This window comes from Passer montanus, unplaced genomic scaffold (genome assembly GCF_014805655.1).
Source record: "Passer montanus isolate IOZ18808 unplaced genomic scaffold, ASM1480565v1 scaffold10, whole genome shotgun sequence".
In the NCBI taxonomy this organism is placed as follows: Eukaryota; Metazoa; Chordata; class Aves; order Passeriformes; family Passeridae; genus Passer; species Passer montanus.
This window is the reverse complement of record NW_024356505.1, coordinates 517,016-543,402: the sequence shown is the minus strand read 5'-3', so window position 1 is coordinate 543,402 and position 26,387 is coordinate 517,016. Positions and strand designations below refer to the sequence as shown.

Here is a 26,387-nt window from a genome sequence, read left to right as displayed (position 1 = left end):
TTGTGGTTTTTTAATGTCCTCTGTGTGTCCTGGAATCCAGACATCCAAATACATTTCTTTTTATGCCAGAGGTTATTAGGAAAAAAAGTACTGTTGAAGATCATCATTAGAAATGTGCACACTACTACAATTTGCTGTGATATAGGTCTGAAGAATGGCTAAGCATTAATAGTGAGATCAGAGAGTATCCTTTAGATAGGTGAGTTAAAGATTTAAATGTTTATATACTGCATGGACTTGACAAAATAGGCTTAAGGCACAAGAAACTCCAAGACAGATGTTTTTATTTTTTTTATTGTGCAGCCTCTTCTATACATTATTCTCTCTACAGCCAAACACATGTGCTTAGCAGGGATCTGTTTTCTTGCAAGTTGAATGAAATTCAATGGATGTCTTCATGTGTATCCTATATGTAATGGTGAGTCACTCACCAGAGAAGTTGTTTCCAGCCACTGTGGCTTGAGCCACTAGGAGTGATCAAAAGTGAAACACCTCTTTAGAGATTGCCTGGTTTCTACTCATCCCCGTAGCCTTGGTAACGTAACCCCAGACTTAGACTTTCCAATGATCAATAGCAATTCTGACGCATCTCAGACTTCTTTGTACCAGGATGTCATTTCTGAGAAAAGCTGGGTTTTCAAAAGATGTGTCTCAAAAGCAAAGACCCATACCCAGGCATGCATATGTGCATGTATATATTTAAAATAGGTTTTGCAAGTCAAACATCAGAATCAAAAGTATTGATTCCTGTGTTTGCTGGAGCAGCTTTCTTGTCATGATTTTTGCTAGGCTGGAAGGGAGATAAGACACCAATTTCAATAAAATGACAGACCCAGAAAAGCGTGGATATAGCAACCCAATTTTATTTCTTTCTGTTTATAGGTGGCAATGTTACAGCAGCATTCCTAGCTCAAAGGAGCAGTGAACCCAAGGGCCCTTTGGTATGTGTTCTCACTTAAACGTTTTGTATCATGTCTAATCTTGAAGTTGTTAATTAGAGAGGGGTTGAGAGCAGAGCACTGAACAAATTTAGGGACCTGTTGACGAAGACATAATTTCCAAGTCAGAAAAAGTGAATAGAGGAGCTTCTCTCTGTGTTGTCAAATCCACATTAACTGCTGCTCTGAAAATGCTATTTTAGTCTCAAAAAGTAATGATTTTTCTTCAGTAGTTTTCCTTGCTAAGACAAGTGTTTACAAAGCAGCGGAAACACTAAGGATGGTTAGACAAGTTAGTGAGATATGTGTGTAGGTAGAAGTTAAAAGCAGAATTAAGAGGGCAGATTAGAAGTTGTTTCCTGTTTTCAGCTACCCTGGAGGTTTCATACAAGCTATAGTGGGATGTGAGAACACTAGAAGCCATTTTGAGAAAGGGAGAAAGCCCACTGAGGGTACCAGATTATCTCTGTGCTAAGGAGTTGTTTAGAAAGCAACATTACATCCAGTTTGTGTATGCTATTCTGCAGAGAATATGTTGATTCCATCATTTATTTGAATGCCAAGCATCTGAAACACATCCTTGTTGCCACATTCCCAGGAAAACCATACTCTTTGATGCTTAAGCAATTGTTTTCAAAATGCCCCTATACAATTATTGAAACAATCCTTTAATTCCTTTGGCATGTAGTCTGCTGAAAAGGACTGATCTAGTATGTACTTTGCTGTATTTATAGCTGTTGAAAAATGGCTCAAAGTCAAGGTGCCTTTTTTCCCTTCCCTCTTACATTTAGTAACCTTAATTCACATTGCATTCTGTTCTTGTTCCCTCTTCATGTTTTCCCTTCCTCTTTTGCCCTTCCTCCTTTCAGGTTAATTCTGAGTTTTATACTGGATGGTTGGATCACTGGGGGCACCGTCATTCTGTTGTGCCTGCAGAAACTATAGCTAAAACACTTAATGAAATCCTGGCAAGTGGTGCTAACGTTAACCTGTAAGTGTGTGTTCAGTAGAGCTTAATTTTGGGGGATTTCTTTTCCCAATTCAGCAAAACCTGATTTTTTTTCTTTTTAGGTACATGTTTATAGGTGGGACTAACTTTGCCTATTGGAATGGTAAGAAATTATTTAAATTATGCTATTGGTGGAGGCAAGCTGTTTATGAATTAGGTAGTAATATATTTTGTGAAAGAATAAGCTGTGCCTACTTGCCCATGGCAAAAGACATGACTGCACTAGCTGTTCTTTGTTTACTGCCAACATGTTGTACCAAACCCACATGGTATTTGTATTTTCCAAGGCTTCTTCTGCTTCACTCGGTGCTGTGAAACAGTTGGAACACAGATAAATGTGTTTCTCTTCTTGAGTATTTCACAGAGTGGTGTAAGCTCATAAGGACATTGTCCTCCTTCAGGAACAGTTTTTTATGCCAAATCCCAACCATAGTTTGGCCTACAGTGAATCTAAAAATGTAGCAGAATCTGGCTGTAATCAGAAAGAATTCTGACAGTTGATACCTTTGGAAAAAAACCCATCTCTTCCACTGTTTTTATTGCTTTTTCTTTTTCCTCCTTCCCTAGGTGCTAATATGCCTTATATGCCTCAGCCCACTAGTTATGACTATGACGCTCCCCTAAGCGAGGCGGGAGATCTGACAGAAAAGTATTTTGCCTTGAGAAAAGTCATTGGTATGGTGAGTGTCTCCAGGACATTTTTAGAAGGGTTCTTTGAAACATCCTTGGTGTACTCCAAACTCTCTTGTTCTTGTGTTGGTGTAAGTTGCTCCTCAATATACTACTTTCTGCAGTTGGGAGAGTGAAATGGAACAAGACAGTTAGGCCAACCTAACTGCTTCTCGTTGCAAAAAGCAGAAGATGTTGCACCTCTCCAGCTATTCTTTCTGTCCCAATGGCGTCTTCCTTCCTTTTAAAGGAGAGGATACTGGTGTAGGTCTGACACTGACATGGTTCAGCTCTCCTTTTTTGCTGTATTTGTTTTCTCTCAAGGTCTGTAAGGTGAAGCAGCTTACTCAGTTGGAGAGCCAGTGCTGCCACAAGGAGAGCAGAGGGAGGTGGGAAGGGTTTGGCTGGGAGTAGAGATGGAGGAGGAGTGTACAGAACTTTTTCCTTGCAGCATCAGTCAGCCATTCAGTCAGCTTTGGCTGATGGCCTGATGTCAGCCCAGTCTGTGCTGCAATTTAGTGCTTTGGCTGTCTGACCCAAACTTCATGTTGAGGTTGTGGGCCTCTGAGAAAGACCAGGCTTACTCAAAAGAGCACATTTTGGTTTTGTGTTTTCACAAACTGCAGCTAGTGGGTGGGACCAGCTTTGCCTTTCTGTAAGAATGCACAGTGTCTCCACAAACTGGAGACTGAAGTAGAACATGGAACCTATGTCTGGGTTTTGAATAGCCTTGCATTGGATGCCGTTCAGATGGGGCTTAAAAACAGAATCCATGTGAATCTCAAGGCTCAGGCTTGTAGTGACTGTCCTGTTGCATACCAGCAACATTCCTATTCACTAGAAGACATTTTTATTCTGAGAGTATATCTCCCAAAAGTGTACTACACGTTCTCTAGGGTTGAGAATGCCTTTATCTCTGTAACTGTGGAAGGCCTGCTGTGGATTTTTTTTTCTTCAATTTCACCAACTATCCCTAAGCCTGATGGGATAAATTGATGGGCTAATTTTGGTGGCCTTTCCAAGGGGAGTTTCCTGTCTTGATACAGCTTTTCTCACCAGACAAATCCACAAACTTCCTGATTTTGAGTTGTTTTCTTCAAGGTGCAAGACCCCTCTCTGAGATGTAAGTAGTATTCTAGTGCAGTGAGAGAGCCTTGATAAGATGTGAAATGTTCACTATAACCTCATGTGTATTGGGTCATTTTTTTGTGTGGTTGGTTTGTTTCTTAATTTGCACATCCATAGATTTTCAGTGAGGTTTTCCTGTCACTACTGTGGATTTTAAACCCATAACAACTAATGTACTCAGTTGCAGTTTGAGGTAAAACTGATTAAAGAAAATAAAGTTAGCTGTAACAAATGACTGTGTGCAACATGTTAGCTGTGCTACAAGGATAGCATTCAAGTCTTCCTTTACGGTTTCCATTAGTTAAAAAATGTAATGAAGAATTTCAGTCTACAGTTTCTTTCAATTGCTGATTTCATTATTTGAGTTTTTACTATTGGGGCTGAAATTTCCTGCTTTTGATTTCTCCTCTTGGGTGAATTCCACTTTTGTTTCCTTTAAATCTGGGTATCTTGATTGTGTTGCAATACAAAGGAGAAGAAATTAACTTCTTACTGGAAATATAAATCAGGCTTTCATCCATCCATAACTGACACTATTTGACAGGGTAGCATTGGGAATTTATTGCTGTGGTCTGTTAAAAACAAAACACAAAGTTCCAGCTAAACCAAAAACCCTTTCAGCCCCTAATAAAATTTATTTTTAAAAAAACCCTGACAAGGTAAGCCCTCCAAAGTCACCAAATTTGCAGATGGAGACACTCTTCACAAGGTTGGTCTTTTGTACATGTTTATTAAAATGTAGGCTTGGATTGCTTTTTCACATGGGTATCTCATCTGCAGAAGTTTTTTTCTAATATGCAGACAGGCCATGCCCAGTTAATGAAAGAACAGATGGGGAGAGTGGCTATTAAATAAAGGCAGGAGGGGAAGAAGGGGTTGATGGCAAGGAAAAAAGAAGGTTGTAGGCACAGAAAGTAGGCACTGGGTAGAAAGTCACTGTCTGGTCTGCCACACCTCAAAGGTGTGCAGGAAAGCAGTGAGTGAGTGGAGGGCCTGCATCCCTTCTCTCTGCTGATTTCTGGTGATTATTCTTAAGAGTATAGGACAAGAAGCAACCAGAAGTAGATGGGTGGTCAGAGCATTTCTTTGTCATGTTTCCCTGTGACTGACTAGGCAGTTGTCTAGAACAGGAACAGAGGGAAGCTAAAGGTGGGACCTCAGGGGTTCATGGAACTGTGGTCTCCAGGCCTGTTTCTCAAGGACCCCAGCCCAGGCAGTAATGGAGTAGCAGGTGGTGGTGGTGGGATATCATAACACTGAAAGGAAAGGCACAAGAGGCTAGTAATTCCTATAAGGAAGTGTTGCTCACAAAGGGTCAGATGGAAATACTGTTTTACAGATTGGTAAAGGTTCACTCAAGCTCCCATGAACTGGGAGAGGACTGCAAAAAAGCTGTGGGAGAGAGTAACTCAGGCTGTAGCCACAGGAGGGCTCCAAGGGCACTGGGAATTTTGGTAGTTCACTTTGTTCATTACACTTTTTACCTTTACCTAATGTTGAATGGTTATTAAAAATTGTTCACCATATGTGATCAAGTCAGATTTTTTTTCTTTTGAAAAACAGCCCTCCATCTGAAGACTAGATGCTGTTGTAACCTTTAGGGAGGTCATTTAGTTTTAGCCAAAGTTATAATTCTGTAAGTTGTGAAGTGTAAAGTGAGAATTCAGTTAAAGTGTGTTTGTATTTAACTTGTATGTGTGTGTGTGTGTGTTTTTTCTCCTTCTCTTTCTAGTATAAGCAGTTACCAGAAGGTCTTATCCCTCCAACAACACCAAAATTTGCATACGGGAAGGTTCGCTTGCAGAAGGTAAATTAACATCTGTAATATACTGTGTATCTTTTCATAATGCTCTCTGTTTGCTTTTTATTAAAAATATTTATGAGGGTGTCACAACAGGCTCTAGATATCCTACAAAATAAAGAGGAATACCTTGAAAGCAAATTTTTGAGGAAGGAGGGAATTAGGAGTCATGCCCATATTTATAGAAAATGATCAAATGCATCTTACCTGGCTGTAAAAAGATAGTGTTTACAATATGCAGTATGTGCCTGAAGCTTTGCTGAACTGAAATTAATATATTATTAACACAACAGATTCATAGCTGTTAAAGATAACTCATGTATCAGTAATGTAGCTGGGGGAATGTTACCATGAGACTTACAACAGAGTGTTTTTGTAGCTGATGATGTCTCTAAAGTGGAAGGAAAAGTAGGGTATATGTATTTTAAATACTTCCAGGCATTTAAATTTTGAATGTGGAACATTTTTGATAAATTTGAAAGTCTTATTCATAAAGTTTCTGACAGGATCTGTAGCTGATGAGAGAAATTAAATCAGTTCCTGCTGAGGGAAAAGCACACAGAACTAAGCACTGAGAACCCAGCCTGTGTACAGTAGTGGTGTAGCTGGTCAGCTCACCAGTATCAGGGGTTTGACTGTAGCACCATCATTTTGGGAGCAAGGAAAATTTTTTGTGATATACGTTTGAGAACTAGGTGCCTGCAGTGAGTGAAGTGGATGGTTTAATGGCCAACAGAGGAGACTGCAGATATGAACTTGAACTATATTCTTTCTGCTGGGCACAGACAAGTTTTGAGATGGAGGATTACTGCAGTTGATGTGCTGGATACTGTAACTCCTAATGCTCTGATTTTATACTTTGTAATTTCAGTTTGGCAGTTATTTTTTCCAGTTAGTGATGTATCTCATCTCTGCAGCTGAAGCATTGCAAAATTTAGTAGTGATAAGGCTTTGCGGGCATTTTCAAGTTATTCCGCTCAAGTGGTGGGCAGAAGAACTTTTTGCATAAAAGTGGTTCGTCTCTGAAGTTGAAAAGAGATCTCTATCACCTTCAACAACCTTTGAGTGTCTTCTTCTCATATGAGGTTTCACTGAACTGGCAGTAGTGACTAATTATAGACTCTTATCACTACACTCACTACTGTGGCTGCTGTCTTTGGTTGCAAGCACTTGGCAGCCCAGGTATCAGATATTGACTCTCCCATCTTGTCATGGGTCATGGCTCTCAGATAAGGCTGTCCAGTTTCAATAGAATGAAGAAATTTCTCTTTCATGCCTTCAAGAAATGAGTGCTGCTGGACTCTCACAAGAGTCAGATGACCAAACTTGCTCAGATATTGCAGCTTTGACCTGACCTGCCCCTTCTACACTTTGTGATTGTTTGAGAGGAAGTGTTTCACTCTCCAGGCTCCAGTTTTAGGAATGCAGGTGGCATGTCTAAACTGCCAGATGTAAGGTTCCTCTCATGCTTGTACATATACTGCCACCTGCACTGAGAGCCTCTGGAACTGTTTTCTGTGAAGAAGGTGGCCTTTTGCTCTGTGACCCACTGCTTAGCTTCAGCAGCAGTGTGCTCTGCTGGGTTACCTTGCAACACAAGACGATCTCCAGTCACAGAGGGGTTGTCACTGTGCCAGCCCAAAGCTGCCTTCCCAGCTCCATTCCAGCTCCAGATGGAACCAGTTCCAATGCACCTTGTGTGAAGAAGCCTTAATGTATTTGGTGACTATCAGAGAGGGAATATTCTAAATAATAGCACTTAGCTTTGGTAACAGTAAACTTCCTAGCTATGTCATTTGCAGTGACAGTCCTAACACAAGTACTGTGTGGATCTTCAATCTGCAGCTGAGGTCCAGCAGTCAGTCTGCCATGGAGAGCATTGTATCTACTCCAGTGAACCAACTCCTCTGACACTTTTGCAGAAAGGATGAGAAAAAGGAGACTCTGGAGTATTTCAGGGGCCATATGATGTACTTTACTGAGGTACATGTAACCAGAGCAGGATGTTCTCTATCTTCTTTTCCCTCAAGATATTCTGTAGTAGTTCAGTCCTTAAGTATCAACTCCCCTGATGTGACCATTGTTCATTTTGAGCTATTGATTTATTTTAAAGAATCCTCCTGGGTGGAAAAATACAGTTTATTAAAAGATGCTGGAAACACTGACATTGCTATGTAAGAGCAAAGGCAGGAAAGCAGGTGATATGGAAAAAATCTTGTTGCATAGATGCAGAAGAGAAATGTTGAAGATGAGGAGTGAGGGCAAGCAAAGGCAGAACCACAGTACATGGGCTCCAGAAGTGTGAACAAGATGATAGATTTTAAGGATTTAAACCCCAGAACGTGGGAAGCATTCTTTCCAGAGGGGAGTAAATGAATCTTAGTTCCTGCAATGTGTCTATGTGGCTGTGCAGGCTTGTGAGCAGGTGGTAGTTTCTGGTTACCAGAAACTTGGGGGGCCCTAAGAAGTGCTTGGTCACAAGCAAGTGGTTGCCCTAGCACAGCAGCCTGCAGAATTATAAGTTCTGGAGAAGTATTCAGTTCTCAGGATGTGGCGAGCTCAAGCAATAGCAAGTAGCAGGCAGTGCTGGTGTGTGTTTGGGCTGGAAAGGGGTTAAGCAAACAGAATGCTGCCTGTAGTTGATATTCCTGTTGGAGCTATTTAATTCCTTTTTTCTTTTATGCTTGACTTTACACACTTGGGTTTTGAAGACTTTGCTTTGGAGGATTTTAAAAGTTTTGCTTTTTTTTTTAGCAGTCATCTGTTGTTTTACCGGTTGCTTTTAAAAATTCCTGACAGTATTTGTAATTTTAAAGTTCACTGATAAATTTCTCTTGTGGTACTGATTGTCCACTAAGTAGCGGTCAACAGGGATTTGCAGCAACACCAGATCTTGTCTTGAAGGATTTTTTGTATGTACCACTGAAGACTGAGTAGCTGAACAAAAATAAACTACCAAAGTTTCAAAGAAACAACCTTCTACCGATCCCTAAGTGAATCATAGATGCTTGACCCATATTCAGAATAGAAGCTCCTTTGGTAGCAGGAACTTACAAAAAAAGTCCAGCAGGCACATGTACAAGCTGCTAATACTCAGATCAGCAAGACACAAAGCAGCATTCATTGCCACTTAGTAGCTCATTCAAGTGACAACCACATCTTAATGCTGCTTGTATTCATTTCTGGTTTTGCTGTCCACTTAGGGTGGACAGCAAGTTCTAATTTATAGAACTTAATGATCCTATGGGCATCCAATTAATGCCCATAGGATCATTAAGTTCTATGAATTACCTTTGTCAGTGTTTGTGCATCTCTTGCTTCACAGTTCTTGTTGAAGACCTGATTTAGCTAAATCTCTCCTGTGGCCTGGCAAGTCCTGCATATTGCTGTAACATTACTGGCTCCCTTGGAGGAGCACAAGATAAGGAGTGGACCATGTATGCAGTCTGGAATGTTTGGGTAATTTTACTGTATGAAAGATGATTGCTATTTCAGGTACAGTTTTTAAACTGGAAACATAAGAGCAAGCTACTTTCATCAAAATTTGGCAGGCCATCTTTGACCAGCAGTCTTCTTGCCCAAGTGCAAGCTTGCATAGCTGTGGGCTAGTGAGGCTGACCCAACCTCCAGACAGTGTTGGGCAGTGTTACCATTTATTTACTTATGACTTGCTTGTTCCTAGCTAGAATTAAGACAAGTTCATTTCAGAAGTCTGTTTAGATCTGTCTCTGCATGGTTGTTGTGGTTTAATCCTGGTAGGCAGCTGAGCACTATGCAGAATTCTCTCCCCCAGTAGGGTGGGGGAGAGAGTCAGAAAGGTAGAGGTGTGAAAACTTGTGGGTTGAGGTAAAGATAGTTCAGTAGGTAAGCAAAAACTGCACACATAAGTACAGCAAAATAAGGAGCTCATTTGCTACTACTTTTGCAGAGCTTTTGCTCAGCCTTCCCCAGGGAAGCAGGGCTCCATCATAGAATTATTAATGTTGGAAAAAACCTCTAAGGTTACTGAATCCAAGCAGTAACCTGGCCATTACTGTGTTCTTTATTAAACCATGTTCCAGAGTGCCACATCACACACCTTTCGAACAATTTGTGTGTTGATTACTTGGCAAGATAAACCCTGTCACGCCAAACATATCTCCTTCCTCCTTTTTTGTCCAGCTTTTATTGCTGACCATGACACCAATGGTACAGAATATCCCTTTGGTCAGTGGGGGTCAGCTGTCATGGCTGTGCTCCCTCCCAGCTTCTTGAGCATCCCCAGCTTGCTGTCTGCTGAGAGAAGCAGAAAATTCTTGAATCTGTGTAAGCCCTGCTCAGCAATGACCAAAATATCACTGTGTTCTCAGCAGTCTTAGCAGGAATCCAAAACACCATGCTAACTACTGTGAAGAAAATTAACTGTATCCCAGGCAAAACTGCAGACTTAATTATGTGTACATAAACAATTAATGCTGGCTTTCTTGCATCACTGCAAAATGCTGTATGTACATTTTAATATTTCAGTACAACTTTCCTGTAAGTTCTGCAAAAGTTCAATATTTCTGTTATTGAAGTACCTTCAGAAGTTTGTATGGCTGTGAGTACTCTTACAGTATAGTTTTACATGCTTTTGAACCCCTTATTCCTTTATTTTCTTCTTTTTTATTAAGCATTTGAATGTAAATCTGGTATATGAGAGGTACTTGAATGTCTAAAATTAGTAACTACTGAACAGTGACAATAATTCTGAGGAAACAGACTGGCATCTTTCAGGAAAAATCGCATGCAATTAATTTTCTGAGATTGTAAGACACTAGGCATATTGTGTGCATTTTGACTAACCTAAAACTGATGATGGTGTTTGAGAGAGAGTCATAGATGGGTAGAATATTCCATAATGGCAATTAAAGGCAATTTAATTGTACATATCTAAGTCCTTATTCAGCAAGGTATTTATGTGTGTGACTAGCCTAAACCTTGCTCCCAGTTTCATTAAAACCAGTCCAGCTACTTACATATAACATCTTAATTACAGCTTTAGAGTTTCTAAAATAATTTAATGCTAAATAGGGTAAATTCATCTTGGATGGCTCTTGATGGAATTAAACTATATCCCTACTTAGCTCAGAATGATTCTGGAGTAACTCAGTGGGAATCAGTGGCATTTTTCCTAGCTTGATTCTAAGTATAACTGAGCAAAATTTAGGTAATGTATTGCTTTGTATTAGTCACCCAGGGCAGTTGTGTTTGCTTATACAACTTCCGTGAGAAAGTCCTGGGGTAGTTCTAGTTAAATAATAAAGGGCACTTTTATTTTTATGAATGCATAGCAAAATTAGAGCGTCTGTTTTTATTAAAACTCTGCTCTACATGTGGCATGTTTCTTTCAGAATTCATCAGTTGTCTCTGCTATATTGTATTTTAAATGTCTGCAAGGGTGGTGTAAAGATTTGTTAGCTTTCTGGACACCTGGAGCTAGCTGACTTGATGGCTGGATGTGCAAGTTGTTATATTGAGACTGAAACTTACTGATCTTCATTTATCTGCCTTTTCTGTGCTGCAGGCAGGCACTGTGTTGGGGATTCTTGATGGACTGTCACCTTCTGGACCAGTGAGAAGCACTTACCCATTGACCTTTGTTGAGCTAAAGCAGGTGAAGATTCCTTCAGTAGGCACTTTGCAGTAATTTTATGGACTTTATTTGAACGATCCTCTGTGGTTTTACTCTTCTTATGTCATGTCTTACACTTTATCTAGCACACAAGTAATAGTATTATAAAGGTATCCTGGATTTTTGCATTGGAGGCCTTTTCATATTCTAAAGTGCTCCTGTTTTGCAACTGAGGTTTTCTTCTTCGTGTGGATGTAGGTGTCTGTGCTGTCTAGGCTTTCCTCTCTGAAGCATTAATTTTCAGGTCTTAAATTGCTTTTTTTTTAATCATCTTCCTAGCCCTCTGCTGGATCTGCTTCAGTAGTTCTGTGTCCTCTCTTCCCAAGGAGCTTAGAACTGAATGCAACACTCCAGATGTGGCCTCACCAGGGCTGAGGAGAGGGGCAGGATCATCTCTCTTGACCTGCTGTCCAAGTTTTTCCTAGTGTCCTCAGGATACCATCAGCCTCCTTGGTCCGCAGGGCACTGCTGCCTCAGGAACAGCTTGTTGTCCACCAAGACCCCTAGGTCCTTCTTCACAGAGCTGCTTCCCAACAGATCAGCCCCCATTCTGTGCTGGTACAGGGGGTTATTATTCCCCAGTTGCAGGGCCCTGCACTTGCCTTTTTTTGAAGTTTGTTATTTACCTCTCCACCCAACTCTCCAGCCTGATAAGGTCTCAAGAAAGGCTGTGATTTATCTTATTCCACTCCTGACAGGAAACTTAGTGAAAATTATTCAAAAATGTTTCTGGTGTAAACCATGTAGTATTTAATGGATAACTAGATAATGTTGACTTGATGAATGTATCAATTTATGGGCCCTGGGTGAGAAGTGAACTTACAAGTTTTTTATGTAAACTCACTTATAATGGAATTTTCACCAGTTTACCTAAAGATCACCCATTACCTAAAGGTCAAAATAACCTGAAATGGTGTCTGTGATAGTCATTGTTTGAAGGGAATGAAAGTTGGCATTTCAGTGCAGGCATGTAGGCAGAAATGTGCAATATTTTTGATTCATGACCTGAATTGAGACAACAGAATTACTTGGTTCATTAATCTGTTGGGGTTTTTTTTCTTTTCTTTTCCTAGTATTTTGGATATGTACTGTATAGAACTACACTTCCAAAGAACTGTGTGGAACCAACACCATTGTCTTCACCTTTAAATGGAGTCCATGATCGTGCCTATGTCTCTGTTGATGGGGTAAAGTCATTGTTTGCTGGTATTAATTTTTGCCATCAGTGGCCTTCATGAAAGTCAAGGATGCTGCAGACTCGTTTTGGTTTTTTTCCTCCTTTCTCCAGATCACCAAAGCAACCCTGATCATATTTATTCACATAAGGAAAATGAGGAAGATGCATAGCAGATGTTCAAATTAGTATTGCAGAAAATATGACTGACTGTTGTCTTGCCATTTTTGACATACTTGAATGTTGATACATATTCATGACTGAGGTGAATAAAAGACCTAGAGAATGGATTTATTTCTAGGTTTATGGAATATTTTACTGATATATATACTTTCTGCAATATTTGTGAAGATTTTTTTATTAGTTTTCTCTTATTTCTTCCTTTGAGGGTAGAAGAAGAAGGAAGCCTGAGCCTACGTCTTACCTTATGAAACTGGCTTCTAACCACAGTTTCAAAAAAAAATAAGTTTATTGTACAGAATATAAACTTAGTCTTTCTTTCCATATGCTGGGTTTTGGCCTTGCTTAATGAGAATTAATATAAATTCATGTATTCTACAGTCAATTTCTTACTTAATATTTGACACATATTGACTCTCATCACCTTTGTGTCCACATCAAGCTCATCTTTCCTTGTGTTGTGGGAATAGGAATAAGTAAAACTAAATATTGTTGCACACATAATTGGAAGATGAAGCCAATGATTAAATCACTGATATTGCCAAAAATCTTTTCAGTCACTGGACTAAATTTGGGAACTTGCTTTTGTGAATCAGATGCATCAAAACCCACTATCAGATCCAGTTATTGTACTGAAATGTGAATGTTGATGTAGAAGCCCTTTGTGTATGCACGTACTCACATGTAGGAGGTGGAGAGGAAAGGGATTTTCTTTACTCTTTTTTTTCCCCTTTGTCACTTTTAATGTTTTCATGCAAGTTGAAAAATAAGTAACAGGGCATTCTTGGTTTTCAGTGGTTATTGTTTTCTTCTTGTTGCAATTCATATAGGTACCTCAGGGTGTCCTTGAAAGGGACAAATCACTTGAGATAAATATAACTGGGCAGGCTGGAGCAAATCTGGACATCTTGGTAGAGAATATGGGCCGAGTCAACTTTGGTAGATACAATAATGACTTCAAGGTAAGTAAAATATATTGAGTTATTGGATTGTGATGGCTTTTCATCTTTTCCACAGGTTGATAAGAAAGTAGTGAATTAGAGCAAAAAGGTCAGGATTAGACAGCTGTAACTTTACCTAAAATATAACTAGTCACTAGTTTCCATCTGTGTTTTCCAAGACATCAAAATCAATGTGAAATTAAAAGCTGCTAGACAGCTTTTAAACTTTGTTTGCTCACTTACGTTGTCAGCCAAAGTGTCACCCACAAAATTTTCCACTTCAGTTGAGTTTATAGATAACAATTTTAAATTTTTTTCTATAAACTCCAAAAATGGGTTGGAAATTAGTCCAGAACTTGATTGCACTTTGAGGCTTGTGAATCCTGGGATTGCTTTTGGGGGCTGGGGGGGATGTATGTATGTGTACATAAATACACTGTTGTATCTTTCTTCTTGTCCCATTTCATTTGCCAGCAGTGTACCCTTGCAGTACTCTGAGTGTGGCTGGGAAAGGCTGTCCATGAGCACTTCAGCATGCAAAAGTGCCAGTTCACCCAGACTGACCAGGTGTTAGAGATAACTATCAGAGAGGTTCCCTGTGCTTCTGGGTGTGTGCTACACTTCAGGACTGTCACCTCAATGCATGAGTGACTGTGGTGGGTTGACCTCGGCTGTGCTCATTCTGTCACTCCTCCTCCACCAACAGGAGAGGGGGAGAAAATGCAATGAAGGGTTTGTTGTTCAAGATAAGGACAAGAGGAGTGCTCAGAAATTACTGTCATGGTCAAAACAAACTCACCCTGGGGAACTCAATTCTTAAATATGTCATCAAAGACATGCTCCCAGAATCACTGATGGGCTCAGCAGTGGATTTGTTCAAGAGTCAGCTGGAACTGTCTTTGTCTAACATGGGACAGCTTTTGGCATGTTCTCAGAAAAGTCCCCACTGCAGCTCCCCTTGCTAACAAGCCCCTGCCATGTAAACCCCATACCCCGGAGGTACCACTAATGTAGCACTAGGAAGGGCAGGGGCAAAAAGTAAACTTTTCTGGTTTTAGACTTAATGGGATCCCCAATGCTGCATAACAGTCAATAAAAGACAGTAGAGGTGAGGTTTGTATTATGTTTGTGCTGTATACAGTTCACAGCATGTCTTTTTTTTATTTTTGATATTATTAGGATGTAGTAAGTAGCAGTAGTGCCAGCTGTGTTCACACTGTCTCTTCAAGGTACTTTGCCTTTACCTGAGTGGCAGGGGAAGGAAGCTGGTACTCCAGTGTTTTGCCTTCATGTTGAGGCAGCAGAGATATCACTGCTTGTTCCTGTTTGACATGTGATGTTTGCAACATAACTTGTATTGCACTGAAACCCAGCTTCTATACAGGGTCTATTCAAGCAGTTAAAACAATCCCTTGCATTGCGCTGAAACATCACTTTAGGAGCTATTACTGTAACAAAATTAGGGGGTATGCAGGGGTAACTTGATGTTCTTTTCATTCTTAAATTATGACCTTACCTTGCCTTGGCATTCAGTGTGCAGGCACCCTGGTGTGCTGTGAACCACTGTGCACATGGTCCCATAGAAATGAGCTGGGATTCCATGGGCTAGAAGCTGGCTGTAAGCTGAAAGTATTTCACTGAATTGGGCATGTGCATTGATTTTATGATACTGTATCTTATCTGGAGAAGATTTGTGGGAAGTAAGTACCACTTTCTCTGCTCTTGCGCAAGTTAATGTCTTGTGTTAGTGACTCAGTGTTACCAAGTGATGATATCTCAGGTTTAATGACATTTAATTTTGCTTCTCCTTTTTATTAAGCCTCAGGTTTTGGAATCATGTCCATGTAAAAGCAAAACAGAAGTTTTTCCAGTTACAGGAAAAGAATTTAAAAAAAACCCTTGTGCATCAATGAAAGTCGAAAGTCCGAGGAGGAACAGATCTTTCACAGAGAATAAATGAAGCCCTTTATTTTAAGCAAAGCTTATAACTTGGTGAAGACCAGATGCTTGTTTTTTTTGTACACAGATTGGCAGCCAGCTGTTACTTTGATTCAGTTTTTATTTGTGACTGATTTATAGTTACACCCAAATAACTTCAGTAACATCAGCTAATTATATTTTTGTATTGGTTTTTTTTCTTCCTCCTAGGGTCTAGTTTCAAATTTAACTCTTGCTCAAGATATACTTGTTGGATGGGAAATCTATCCTCTAAACATAGATGGAGCAGTGAACAATGACATTATTTATCTCCTTCATCACCAGAAGACATCTGATGTCAAAGCATTGAGTTACGAAGTACCTACATTTTACACCGGTACTCTTTCAATTCCTGGAGGGATTCCAGACTTGCCACAAGACACCTATGTCAATTTTCCTGGTTGGACAAAGGTACAAGTTTTTTGCTGTAAAAACATCAAAGTCCACTTAGAAAGCTACTGAAACATCTATGGACAATCAAAGTCCACCTCTCTGAGATGGGTAGAAGTTGGTCATGGAAGTGGGTGTCTCAAATTTATTTAAATTTCTAAGAAATAGATTTTTTGCTTTAAGTAAATCTGGGGATAAAACATTAAGAAAAGGGAAACATCTTCAAAAGATACATGGTGTTGATCTAGAAAGTGGAGCATCACAAAAAAAAACCCCAAAACCAAAACAACTGAACCAAGTTTTTCAGCAGTGAGAAAGATAAACTGTCAGGCTGTTTAGAAGTGTTGCATTTGGTTGTGCAAGGTTTTCTTGGATCATATTTGAGGTGCTATGTTAGGGACTATGGATCCTGTTGCAAAGCATAAAGAGTGTTGGACTCTGTGGCTGGTGGTGCGCCACAGATACGGATCTAATGCATGGAGAAGGTTACCTGTACCTGGACTGAATGGATCAGGGAGCACTGCTGTGAGAAGCTTGTGGGCAGATCTTTGCCAATGGGAATTTGTCACAGGGTTGGAGTGTAGCTAGAGCAGGAAGGAGTGTGTTTTCATAGTGCCATGTCTGAAACCACTGGCATGCAGAATGGGTGAGGAGCAGCTCAGCTGCTCCTGGTGGGAAGCACAGGTAGCAGAATGTGTGCACCGAAGTGCTACTCTCTTGGAAGCCTAAGTGTTTAAGTCCAAGCTTTAGGGAAGTGGCAGTGTTGGGTAGCAAAATTGTTCTTTTCTGAAATAATTAATTTACTGCTATTAAAATAAAGTGGGAGAAGGAGCTGCTTTTGATCTGTCTTTGCTGCCAGCATTGTAATGGTTAAAGGACTTCACAATATGTAGAAGGCTGTGATTCATTTCATGCTCTTGATGTTGCTGACACTGAGCTTAGATGAGGAAGTCTGACTTAGTCCCTGTTCCTGTACATGTGTATCACACAATTGCTAAATAAAATTTAAAAAATAGCTTTTTTCATGGCAACTGGGATCTTAGACCTTTTTAGTAAATTCTGTGACCCTATCAGTCATAAATCTTCTTCAGGAAGTGAGGTGGCCATACCTCCCAGTTGGCAAACTAGCATATTTAAAATGGCAAGGTAGTCCAAGAATTCTCAGGTACTGGTGGAATTCTTTTCCTCTGATCTATGGAAACCTCTGTTTTGTATAGTCTGTATACCCTGTAAAGTAGTCCTGGGGAGAGATTCCAGATGAACTTAAGTTTGGCTGTTGAATTTATCCTTCAAGCTTTATATGGATTGGACAAGAGTTTTAAGAAAGATACCTGGGATAACTTTACAAATGGGCAAATACCTTTAAGGTAGATGGGTATAAATTCCACTTACTGTATGTGGGCCTTAGTTGCTTGCATGGCACTGTGTAAATTGTTTAAGTGTGGAGAGGGATTCTTAACAGGGGTTAAAATTCACCTGTCTGAGTAGTTGAAAAACCACAGAAGCATCACTTATCAAGAAAACATAAAGTCCTAATGATGGTTCTGCCTTTGAAAAGGCAAGGAATATAGCATGAGGAGCAGCCTGGAAGAAAAGGTGCAGTATTAACAGTCATGACCTATGCTGTAGCTTGCTTGCCTTCAGTGCTTTTTAAACCCTTCAGTAGTAATAAAACTTACTCCACCCTCCACATGAGGAATCACAATGCCCTTAAGCATACATGCCACTGAGTGAATATTTAGATTTATTTGACCTTTTTTTTTTTTTCTCTTCAAAAGGAAAGAGGATTTGGAGTCAAAACTGTTCTTGTTTTATGTGGAATCATGGGCTATAATTGCTGTCCCTGCTATAGGAAATCTTGCTAGTGAAGATGAAGTTCCTCCCTCTTTTATTTTGTCTGGGGCATATTTATTAGTAGATATAATGTCATAATTTGCTTGTTTGGTGTATACAAATTCCTGAGTGTGGAGTCTTTAGAAACTGCAATGTTAATAAAGACAGTTTGGAGTTGAGAAATTTAACTTCTTAGCTTTACTGGAAAAAGGAGATGCAACCACTGACTGATTCAGATCAGAAACAGAGATCTGTCTGATGCTATCTCCTGCATCAGAACTCTAGTGCAGTTGATTCCCACACTAAACACCTACTTCCCACAGATTACTGTCATTCTCTGTCAGAGGTGGGCCACTGTCTAGTGAGTATACTCACTCATCCATCTTGTGTGTGGGGAGCTTGCATTCATGCCATGTTTTCTTCTAAACCTACTACAGAACGTAGTGAGTTTGAATAAAGATAAACTTGATTTTTTAAAAAAAAGGCATTTGAGGTCAACGTTTATTAACACCTTGACAGAACAGTGCAAGATAGGATCTTATACCACGGAAGTGGATACAGAGGTGAAATAACTCAACTGCATTTGTATGTTACTAACTCCTTAAAAAGTTTCTCTTGTGAGTTTCATGAAATTTGTTTTCATAAATACCTGAAAAAGAAAACATACCACCATAGAAAAATACCACTAAAGCAGCTTGAAAGGCAATACTTGTTATATTACATTTGTGCTTCTGTAAATTGTGTTAAAATATTCTGATTGCAGCTATCTCAGACAACTTTAGAAATCACTGAATGCAGTAAAAGTCCTACTTTCCACTGATTCAGACCATTTTATTATGTTTATCAGTGTACATCCATGCCATGAGTCTGGTTTTCCTCTATGTTTTGATTATCAAGGACCAAAGCAAGAGGGAGAAACAGGGATGCAGTTATCTGTTTCCATCCCTTCTCTTGACACTAAATTCTTGTTTGATATACAGTGAAAGGACACTTTGGAGGAGTAAAAGCAAATTATTTATGCAAATCAGCAGTATATCCTCCCTCTGTCTTGCTCAAGAACCAAGACTCAGCTCAACTCAGTAGGAGTCAGTTTGCAGTTTTACTAAACATTCTGAAGCCTGCCAATTTATGGACTTTTGGAAAAATCTGCATTTATGTCACTTCAGTGTGTCTATAGATAAATTAGTGGTTTGACTTTTTTCCTTGCCCTTTTTTTTAATCTTTTGCATTTAAGGTACTTATGATGTTAGTACAGTGTTTTGAGCTAGGGGTTCTGACCACCTCAACTATAAAAAGCAATTTTAAAAATTTGTATGCTACAATTCCATTGTACTTAAAATAATACTAGGAGATCCCAAGGCTTTTAATGGTTGTGTGTAACTACAACAGTACTTTATTGCAGTGTGATTTCACAAGTATTTTTGTCAACCAAGCTATTACAAGTAATCTGAATTTCATGTGTCTAGACAAGTTGTATCTTGCCCTCAAAATCACAGAGCAGGTACTACCAAGGTGGTGTAGTCTTATACTTGTACAGAGAACCATAAGAGCCTTATGATCTGCTTTTTTTCTTATGTGACTTCATTCTCCTTTTAACAATTAGCTTCAAGCAAATACAAGTTTTGGTCTTAAACTTGTGGCAAAAATCAGTGCAAGAAGCCTGCAGTTGTTTTTCTAATAATTGTCATATTTGGAATTACTGTAGTATTTTACCACTTTCTTTTTAAATATTAGCAATGGCTTTAATTGGGCAGGGAATTTAAGTTCTTTTGACTGTCATTAGCATTTTCTTGTAGGGATTTTCTATCCTTGTGTTCAATCAAAGTGAAAGGTGAAGGGAGTTCAGTTACTATATCAAGAATGTTAAATGTTATGCTTAAGTCGATTTTGTCATTTCACCTCTCACAGATTATTAAAATGTTGTTATTTTTTCTTTCTCTCTTAACAGGGGCAAATTTGGATCAATGGCTTTAATCTTGGTCGCTACTGGCCAGCCCGTGGTCCTCAGCTGACCCTTTATGTTCCCAGGAATGTACTTGTTGCCTCGGTGCCAAACAACATAACGGTGCTGGAGCTGGAGCGCTCCCCTTGCAGCACCCAGGCGTGCGAAATAGAATTTGTAGATGAACCTAATATCAATGCAACCCTACAGCATGAAACTGAAAAACCCCCACTCTTTGTTAGAGAACTATTGATGAAGCATCTATAATAATTCGAGTATTTCTTTATCTTCCACCCTCAGCCGTTTGCTTCTCTTTCCCTAAAACCATACTGTGTAACACAGGGTCTTCGAAAAAGGGAAGTTGTTTAGGTGAGGCAACTTCTTAAATTCTTCAAAGACATTTTTTTAAAGTCTCTCAGTTAAATATTAAATTTCTTTTTAAAAATAAAAGCTGCAGCTTTGAAATTTGCCTTGGACTGTGAAAGTGAACTCAACTGGAAGGTAATGTTTCCATCAGCCTAGTAAAAATGCAGTCCTTGTACTCTGCTTATACTGCAGTAACCTTCCTATGCTTTTGTTTTTTACCATGTTTTGCAACTGGAGAGAGGAGCCTACAAAAGGTGTGCAGTCCCCTCTACCTTGCTGGTTTCACTTAAGTGGACTGGTCAGTCAGAGCTGCCAATAAACAAGACACTTTCAGCTTGCTTAATCACCTTATTAGAGTATCAACATCATTTTAGTTTCATTGGGCTTACTGCCAGCATTGAGCAGACCTCATTTTTTAGTGCAAGTGACTTGCAGAAAATTTCAGTTGATTTCTTACAGGACCAGTGAGAAAAACTGTGGAAATAAGCATTAAATGCCAGCTGGTCCAAACAGCAGTAACATGGAGTCTGCATCTTTCCCTCTTGGAAAGCCAGTTTACTGCTTCCCTATTGCTATCTCTGAAGATTTAAAGTAAATGAAGAAGTACCAGGATGTGAAATTTAGGCTGCTTTGGTGGAACCACAACCTGCTCTGACTAAACTGCCTGCAAAATGTGGTTTTAAAGTGATGAATTTTTTCTTTAATTTTTTCAGTTTGAGTTGGTGTTTTGTTTTTTTTTTTGGGGGGGGGGGTTGGGTTTTTTGTTTGTTTGTTTTATTTCCTTTTTTTCCCTATTGGTCATGGTGTACCTGCTTTTCATAGGCCATCACCTTGGAAGTGGAATGCTTTAAGTTAAAGAATTTTATTTCTCTTTTAGTCATTAATTCACATCAATTGTTTTGTTCCAGTAAACTGATGCTCTTTGTAAGTGCCTGATATTTGCAAAGATGCACTTCTGCAGACAGAATCTTCTTTTTGATTCTTGTGATTTTGGTGTCAGTCATGCAAATTCTATGGTGGTATTTAAACAACAGATGATCAAATCAAGTATTTTCATAATCTGTGATTTCTTCCTTTAATTTTTGTCTGACATTATTAAAGTGATTCTTTAAAGATTAAATTCTTCCTCTGTGTGTTTGAGAAGGAAAAAAAAAGATAAAATAATTATGAGCAGTATTAAGGGAGAAATGAGATTGTAAAGTCTCTGTGGGTGAGGAGTTATTCTTGTTAATGTCTTGTTTATTTTCTCTGTTACGAAGATCTGTACAAAGAAAAATGAAGCAGCTGTAATGGGCTGAGCATACACTGGAGGTGTCACCCTTTTCTGAGATGGCCAGTGCAAGATCCTGGCTATTTCTTCTGGTGAGGACCAACACTATTGCTGGAGAAGGGGGTGTAAAAGAGCACCACCCACTTCATGTCAGCCACATGTTGGGCGTGTTTGATGGGCTTTCAAAGGAGACAAATGTGGCTCATCCAGGATAGAGCAGTTCTGCTCTTAAATTCTGACCTCAAATGTCAGTTCCAGGGTCTGAGGGCTGAGTGTTATGTACCCAGACATGCTTGATTCTTGGAATGGTCTGCTCTGACTCCAGATTTTTTTCTTTCTTGGCACCATCCCTGTGGAGAACCTGGAATGTGCTCTGCATACAGTTAATTATCAATTATTAATTACCTCAGAGCTACACTTTGAAAGTGAAGGATGAAACAGAATTAATTTTTAACTAATGGGTTTTGTGGCTTGGAGTGTGCAGAATGACAGTACTATTCGTGTATTATTTAAGCTCAGTGCTGTTACAGCTGGCAGTATTTTTGTTTGTATGGCAGTTAGTGCTGTGAGGGCAATGGAACTCCTGGTTCTCACTCTAACTTCTTTGCATTGTACTTGTGAAAACATAGTGTGATCTGTGAGACTTCAATTTTCACCGCAACTGTGTAATATTACCAGCAGAAAGGCTTTGCATCAAGAATTATAAACATGCATGTGATTAGTTCTAAGAATAACAATAACAATGTGTAAATAATGTGTTTAAAGTGTTTCAAGTAGGGCTCTAGATAGCTTCTTCAGCATACTTGCCTCTTGACTGCTTTCAGTGAAGAGGTCTCCTGTCTACAGAAAAGAGCTGAAAGTTGTGGCCGAATTCCTAATCCTCTTCTGCCTACACAGGAACTCTGCTGGAGATATTATTTGAGTATGCAGAAGGGAGGTCCCTGTGACTAAAGGACCTTCAGAGTACAGCTCTAGCAGGAGGAACCCGTTGCCAGTTGCTGCTGCTGCTGCTTTACCAAGGATGTGTCTGCAGGTGCTGCAGCTGAGTGTTCTGCCCTGCCTGTGCCCACACTGGGGCACTGTGCCCACACCACATGCCTGGGACTTACCTTAGGTTTCCTAGCCTTGGCATGGAGTCCTGCTGGGACTGTGTGATACAGAACAGCGTGGCATTTCCTGCTTTGCAGCCTCGGGCAGGTCAGTTATTTTAACTTGTCCTCAAATGCAGTTCACCTATGTCCAAAGTGGAAGTGTAATCAGAATTAAACCTTCTGACTGAGGGAAAATGAGTAAGAGAAGAGGGGCCCTAGGGAGTTTCCTGGCTCACTTTGACCCAGTGGGCAAGGCACTGGTGGTCCTAGTTGCAATTTGGTTTTGAAAGGCAAGGTGAGAAAGCATTGTCAGACCCCTGGCTGGTATCTGGTGTAGTTGTATGAACTATTCCAAGTGCTGGAGTTCACCAGGATGGTCCCTCTGGTGGAGCCAGCTGCCTCCTGAAGGCCTGGAAAGAAGGAATATTCCTAATGCTAAAACTGTGGGTGCTCAAATCTTCCCTGGTGCGTCTCCTTGGGAATTTGTAAATGCTTTTCTTGCACGGGAGCTGAGTAATGAGCACGGTGTTTTCTGATTTTGGCAGACAGTACAAGTATGGTATTTGGTTGGAATTAGTTAATAAAAACCAGGAGTTTTACACTGATCCCCTCTGGAAGGTAGGCAGATACTTATAATTCTGTAGGGGGATGCCCTTTGAAATCTAGCTGTAGAGTAGATAGTGGCTCAGCTTAGCACAGATTTAATTTTTTTCAGCTCTGGAGTGGGGTATGTAAACCTAGTCTATAATCCTGTTTACTCATGAATGAAAGTATTTAAATGTGATTATTTGGGATGAATGAGCAAATAGAAGAACAAAAACTGACAGTGTGCTATATAGTTGAATTCTATTTCTTAACTTATTATAGTTCTTAACTGTATGGGACTCTTTCATAATGTAATTATCTTACTAAGTTTAGTCAACATTTTCTAGTCCCTGAATGACAGGATTGAGACTTGACCTTGTCCTCCTTTGGACTCTCTGTGCCTTTCATAATTCTCTGGTGCAGACAGCTCTCCAGTCTCCTGCTATCCAGTCTCTTTGGGAGATTCACAGTGCCTCTTGTTTTCTTTTGCAGTTTTTTGGCTGAAATACTAATTTTTGGTTGCACAGTTTGAATACTTGCAGGAGTGACTAGAAATAATCCTTCTGCCTCACAGCAAGCACTATTCACCTGACAGATATGTATCTGTTGTTCAGAAATGACAATTACAGAAGAAGGATAAACCTGTGGTTTGCAGTGTGTTCTGAAGGAGGTGATGCTGTTACTGTACAGTCTGAGAAGGTGACAACATTTTAACAGATAATGCATGATGAAAGGTTTGTAAGAGATGATCTAGCCCTATGTCTCTCTATCCTGAGGCAACATCATTTGTATAAATGAATATTCTTAAATATTCTCAATGTGTTTCTTTAAGCTAGCCTTCAAGATTTCTTGTGATGAAGACTCCAGTCTTTCCTGGGCAAGTTATTCCAGTATTTACTATTGGGAAACTTGTTAGCAGTAACCAAAGACATCATTGCTGTGTGTAAGCCAGTTGTCACTTTCACTGCCCACGGCCAACACAAAGTGTGTATTTGTGCTCTGAGGCTGTTTTGTGACTTCTCTCTTACTTTCTTATCTCTCCTTTAACTGTATTTAGAGAAATTTTAAGAGGTGCAGGGTAACACAGAGAGGATTTAGTAAGGATGTGAAAGGGCAACCAGCTCCTGAATGACTTGGTTCAGGTGCTACAGCATCTCTTTTTGATAGAGGTTACTGAATTGCATGAAAGTTGTCTTGCAGGCTGGGACCTAAAGGCGTATCAGTTAACCTTAAAGTCCTGGCTGGGAGATTGTGTGACAAAAGAAACTGGAAACTGCAGAAGAATGGGGTCTGCTTTGGTGGTTCTCCTTCAATGAGAAGGCAAAACTAGGCAAAAATAGATTATCCTAGAACTTGGTGCCATGGGCTGAATGGGAAAATGTTGGAAAAGTATATCACAAGGATCTTTCTTATGCTTTTGCTGAATAAAGTGTGTATGTTTAAAAATCCCTTTTCAGAAGATGTTTCCTGTTGCTTGTTACATTATCAAATATGGGAGTAGTGACCTTCCCCTGCTTTGGGGGAAATGTTGAAGGTCTGTGTTAGCTCCAGACATTTCACAAAACCAGAGCTTATTTCAAGTAATGCAATCCCCTTTGACTAGGATATATGGTGTGGCCAAGGAATTTTGGATATATTTAAGAACTCCTGTTTTGGGCTTTAACACATACACCTGTCCCTCAGGAGGCAAGTATATGCAGAGCTCCAAAGCCAGGGTCTTAGGAAGGTCCCACATTTAACTACATAGAGTTGGATTGGGAAGCACAGACTTGTCCCTGAGGCTCCCCAGCACACTTTGATAGCAGACCCTGTGCCAGCATCACAGTAAGATCACTGTCTTGCACTTTGGTGTTGTGCTTACAGCTGCATGATCATCATTTAGCCTTTTAAAATCTTTCAGTAGACAAGAGAGAGGAAAAAACTTATGAGGCACCCTTATGAAATTAAGAATTGAATTTGAAATTCCAACTGGAGGTACCTTTGTTAAGTAGAGTGGATATGTTGAATATCATTGCAAATTCAGTTGGAAATTGCAGGCAATGTCTCTGTCCTGAAAGGTTTTTCCTGTTTTCTTTTTCACTGTAAGTATAAGCACTATTTTTATTAAATTGGTGTTTCTGCAGGGCTCATGCTTGTATAATAATATTAACTGAGCATTTTCAGTGTTTGTAAATGTGGGCCAGAGCACAGACCTGGGCCAGAGTGGGCAGATGCCTAGCAACTCATCCCTCTGATGCTGTAACTAAGAAATTTTTACCTATTTCCTGTTTCATTCTTCCTGAACTCTTGCTGGTTCTTCCTCTCACAGTAGGGAAGTCTTACTTGTAGAGAAACTAAAAACTTTCCTTCAATATGTCTTTATTTGTCTAAAATGGAGTTAATCTCCAATCCTTCCACCTACCCATTAGCAGTTTGCAAGCTGGATGAAGATGCCTGTGCATCCAGCTTGCTTATGCCTGTCTCCTTTCTTTCAAATTTCATTCAGAGGTTCCTTTTCTCAAACTTCTCTTGGTCAGGTGTACTGAGTGAACACTCTTTATGGATCTCTAGTCTAAATTTAGCCAGAAGTCTGCCCTGGCTGTGGACTTGTCCAATAGCACTGTCCAAAACACTTGCTCTGGGAGGGGGTGAACTGCTCTTGTGTCTTGTGGCTGTGGGATCTGGTATTGTTCCTGTGCTATGGGTGAAGGGGGTTGTCCAAAGCACAGGATGAACTGTTGAGGAGAAGGAAGAAAAATAAACTGATAGCTTGCTCCTAACCTTCCTCATGCCTTGCCTCTTGCTGAGCTTTAGATCTTTCTTGTGTTTGCTAGAATGTGCTGGTTACTCTTTTCAAGGCAAACAGAAATGGAATAACATAGAAACAGTGCAGAAGAAAAAATTGCACTCTCTTCTTGTGTCTTCCGTGTTAAATTCTATTTCTGGAAGTTGAAACACTCTGCTGTACCATCAAGGCTTCCTGGAAGACTTTAAACTCTAAGAGATGGGTCTGGATCCTGCATACGCTTTACATATTTTCTTTTAAGCTGTTTTGCTTGTTCCCCCTCAATTTTAGGATGTGGTCTGTACTAATAATAAAAAGGTAGATTCAGTGTGCTGAAGAACCCAAGAACCTTATACTGAATTCACAAAGTGTTAGCATGATTTCCTGCAAAATACTGTGTTTTGTCTTCTGCTACCCTGCATCCCCATCTGTGTTGCTTTGATGGTCCTTTGATCCAGAGCAGTATCCACTTCCAAATCTGAAGTCAAGGCAATGTGAGTCTTTTGACTCTGGCCAGAGACACTTTCAGATGTGACTTTGGACTGAGTCCATGCATCTTGTGTTGAAGTAGAGGAAAGTTTAGCAGAAGCAGCTAGCAGCAAGTTGCCTATTTTTAACTTTCTGTAGTCTAACCCCTCAGGTCTATTTGCTTTGATTCAAAGGCTTCAGAGGTGCT

The 26,387-nt window shown here is 39.8% G+C and overlaps 1 protein-coding gene across 1 annotated transcript in view; it reads left to right on the top strand.

Annotated features, from left to right (window-relative positions):
- Window positions 1–24,378, top strand: part of GLB1 (galactosidase beta 1) — a 43,340-nt gene extending 18,962 nt beyond the window's left edge. Inside the window, exons 7-16 of the mRNA XM_039708018.1 lie at window positions 883–941; window positions 1,808–1,929; window positions 2,010–2,050; window positions 2,515–2,627; window positions 5,477–5,551; window positions 11,091–11,180; window positions 12,272–12,385; window positions 13,383–13,514; window positions 15,642–15,881; window positions 19,642–24,378. Of these exons, the coding sequence (XP_039563952.1) occupies window positions 883–941; window positions 1,808–1,929; window positions 2,010–2,050; window positions 2,515–2,627; window positions 5,477–5,551; window positions 11,091–11,180; window positions 12,272–12,385; window positions 13,383–13,514; window positions 15,642–15,881; window positions 19,642–19,902 (1,247 nt within the window). The 3' untranslated portion in view covers window positions 19,903–24,378. The remainder of the gene's footprint in view (window positions 1–882; window positions 942–1,807; window positions 1,930–2,009; window positions 2,051–2,514; window positions 2,628–5,476; window positions 5,552–11,090; window positions 11,181–12,271; window positions 12,386–13,382; window positions 13,515–15,641; window positions 15,882–19,641) is intronic.
- The last annotated feature ends 2,009 nt before the right edge of the window (window positions 24,379–26,387 follow it).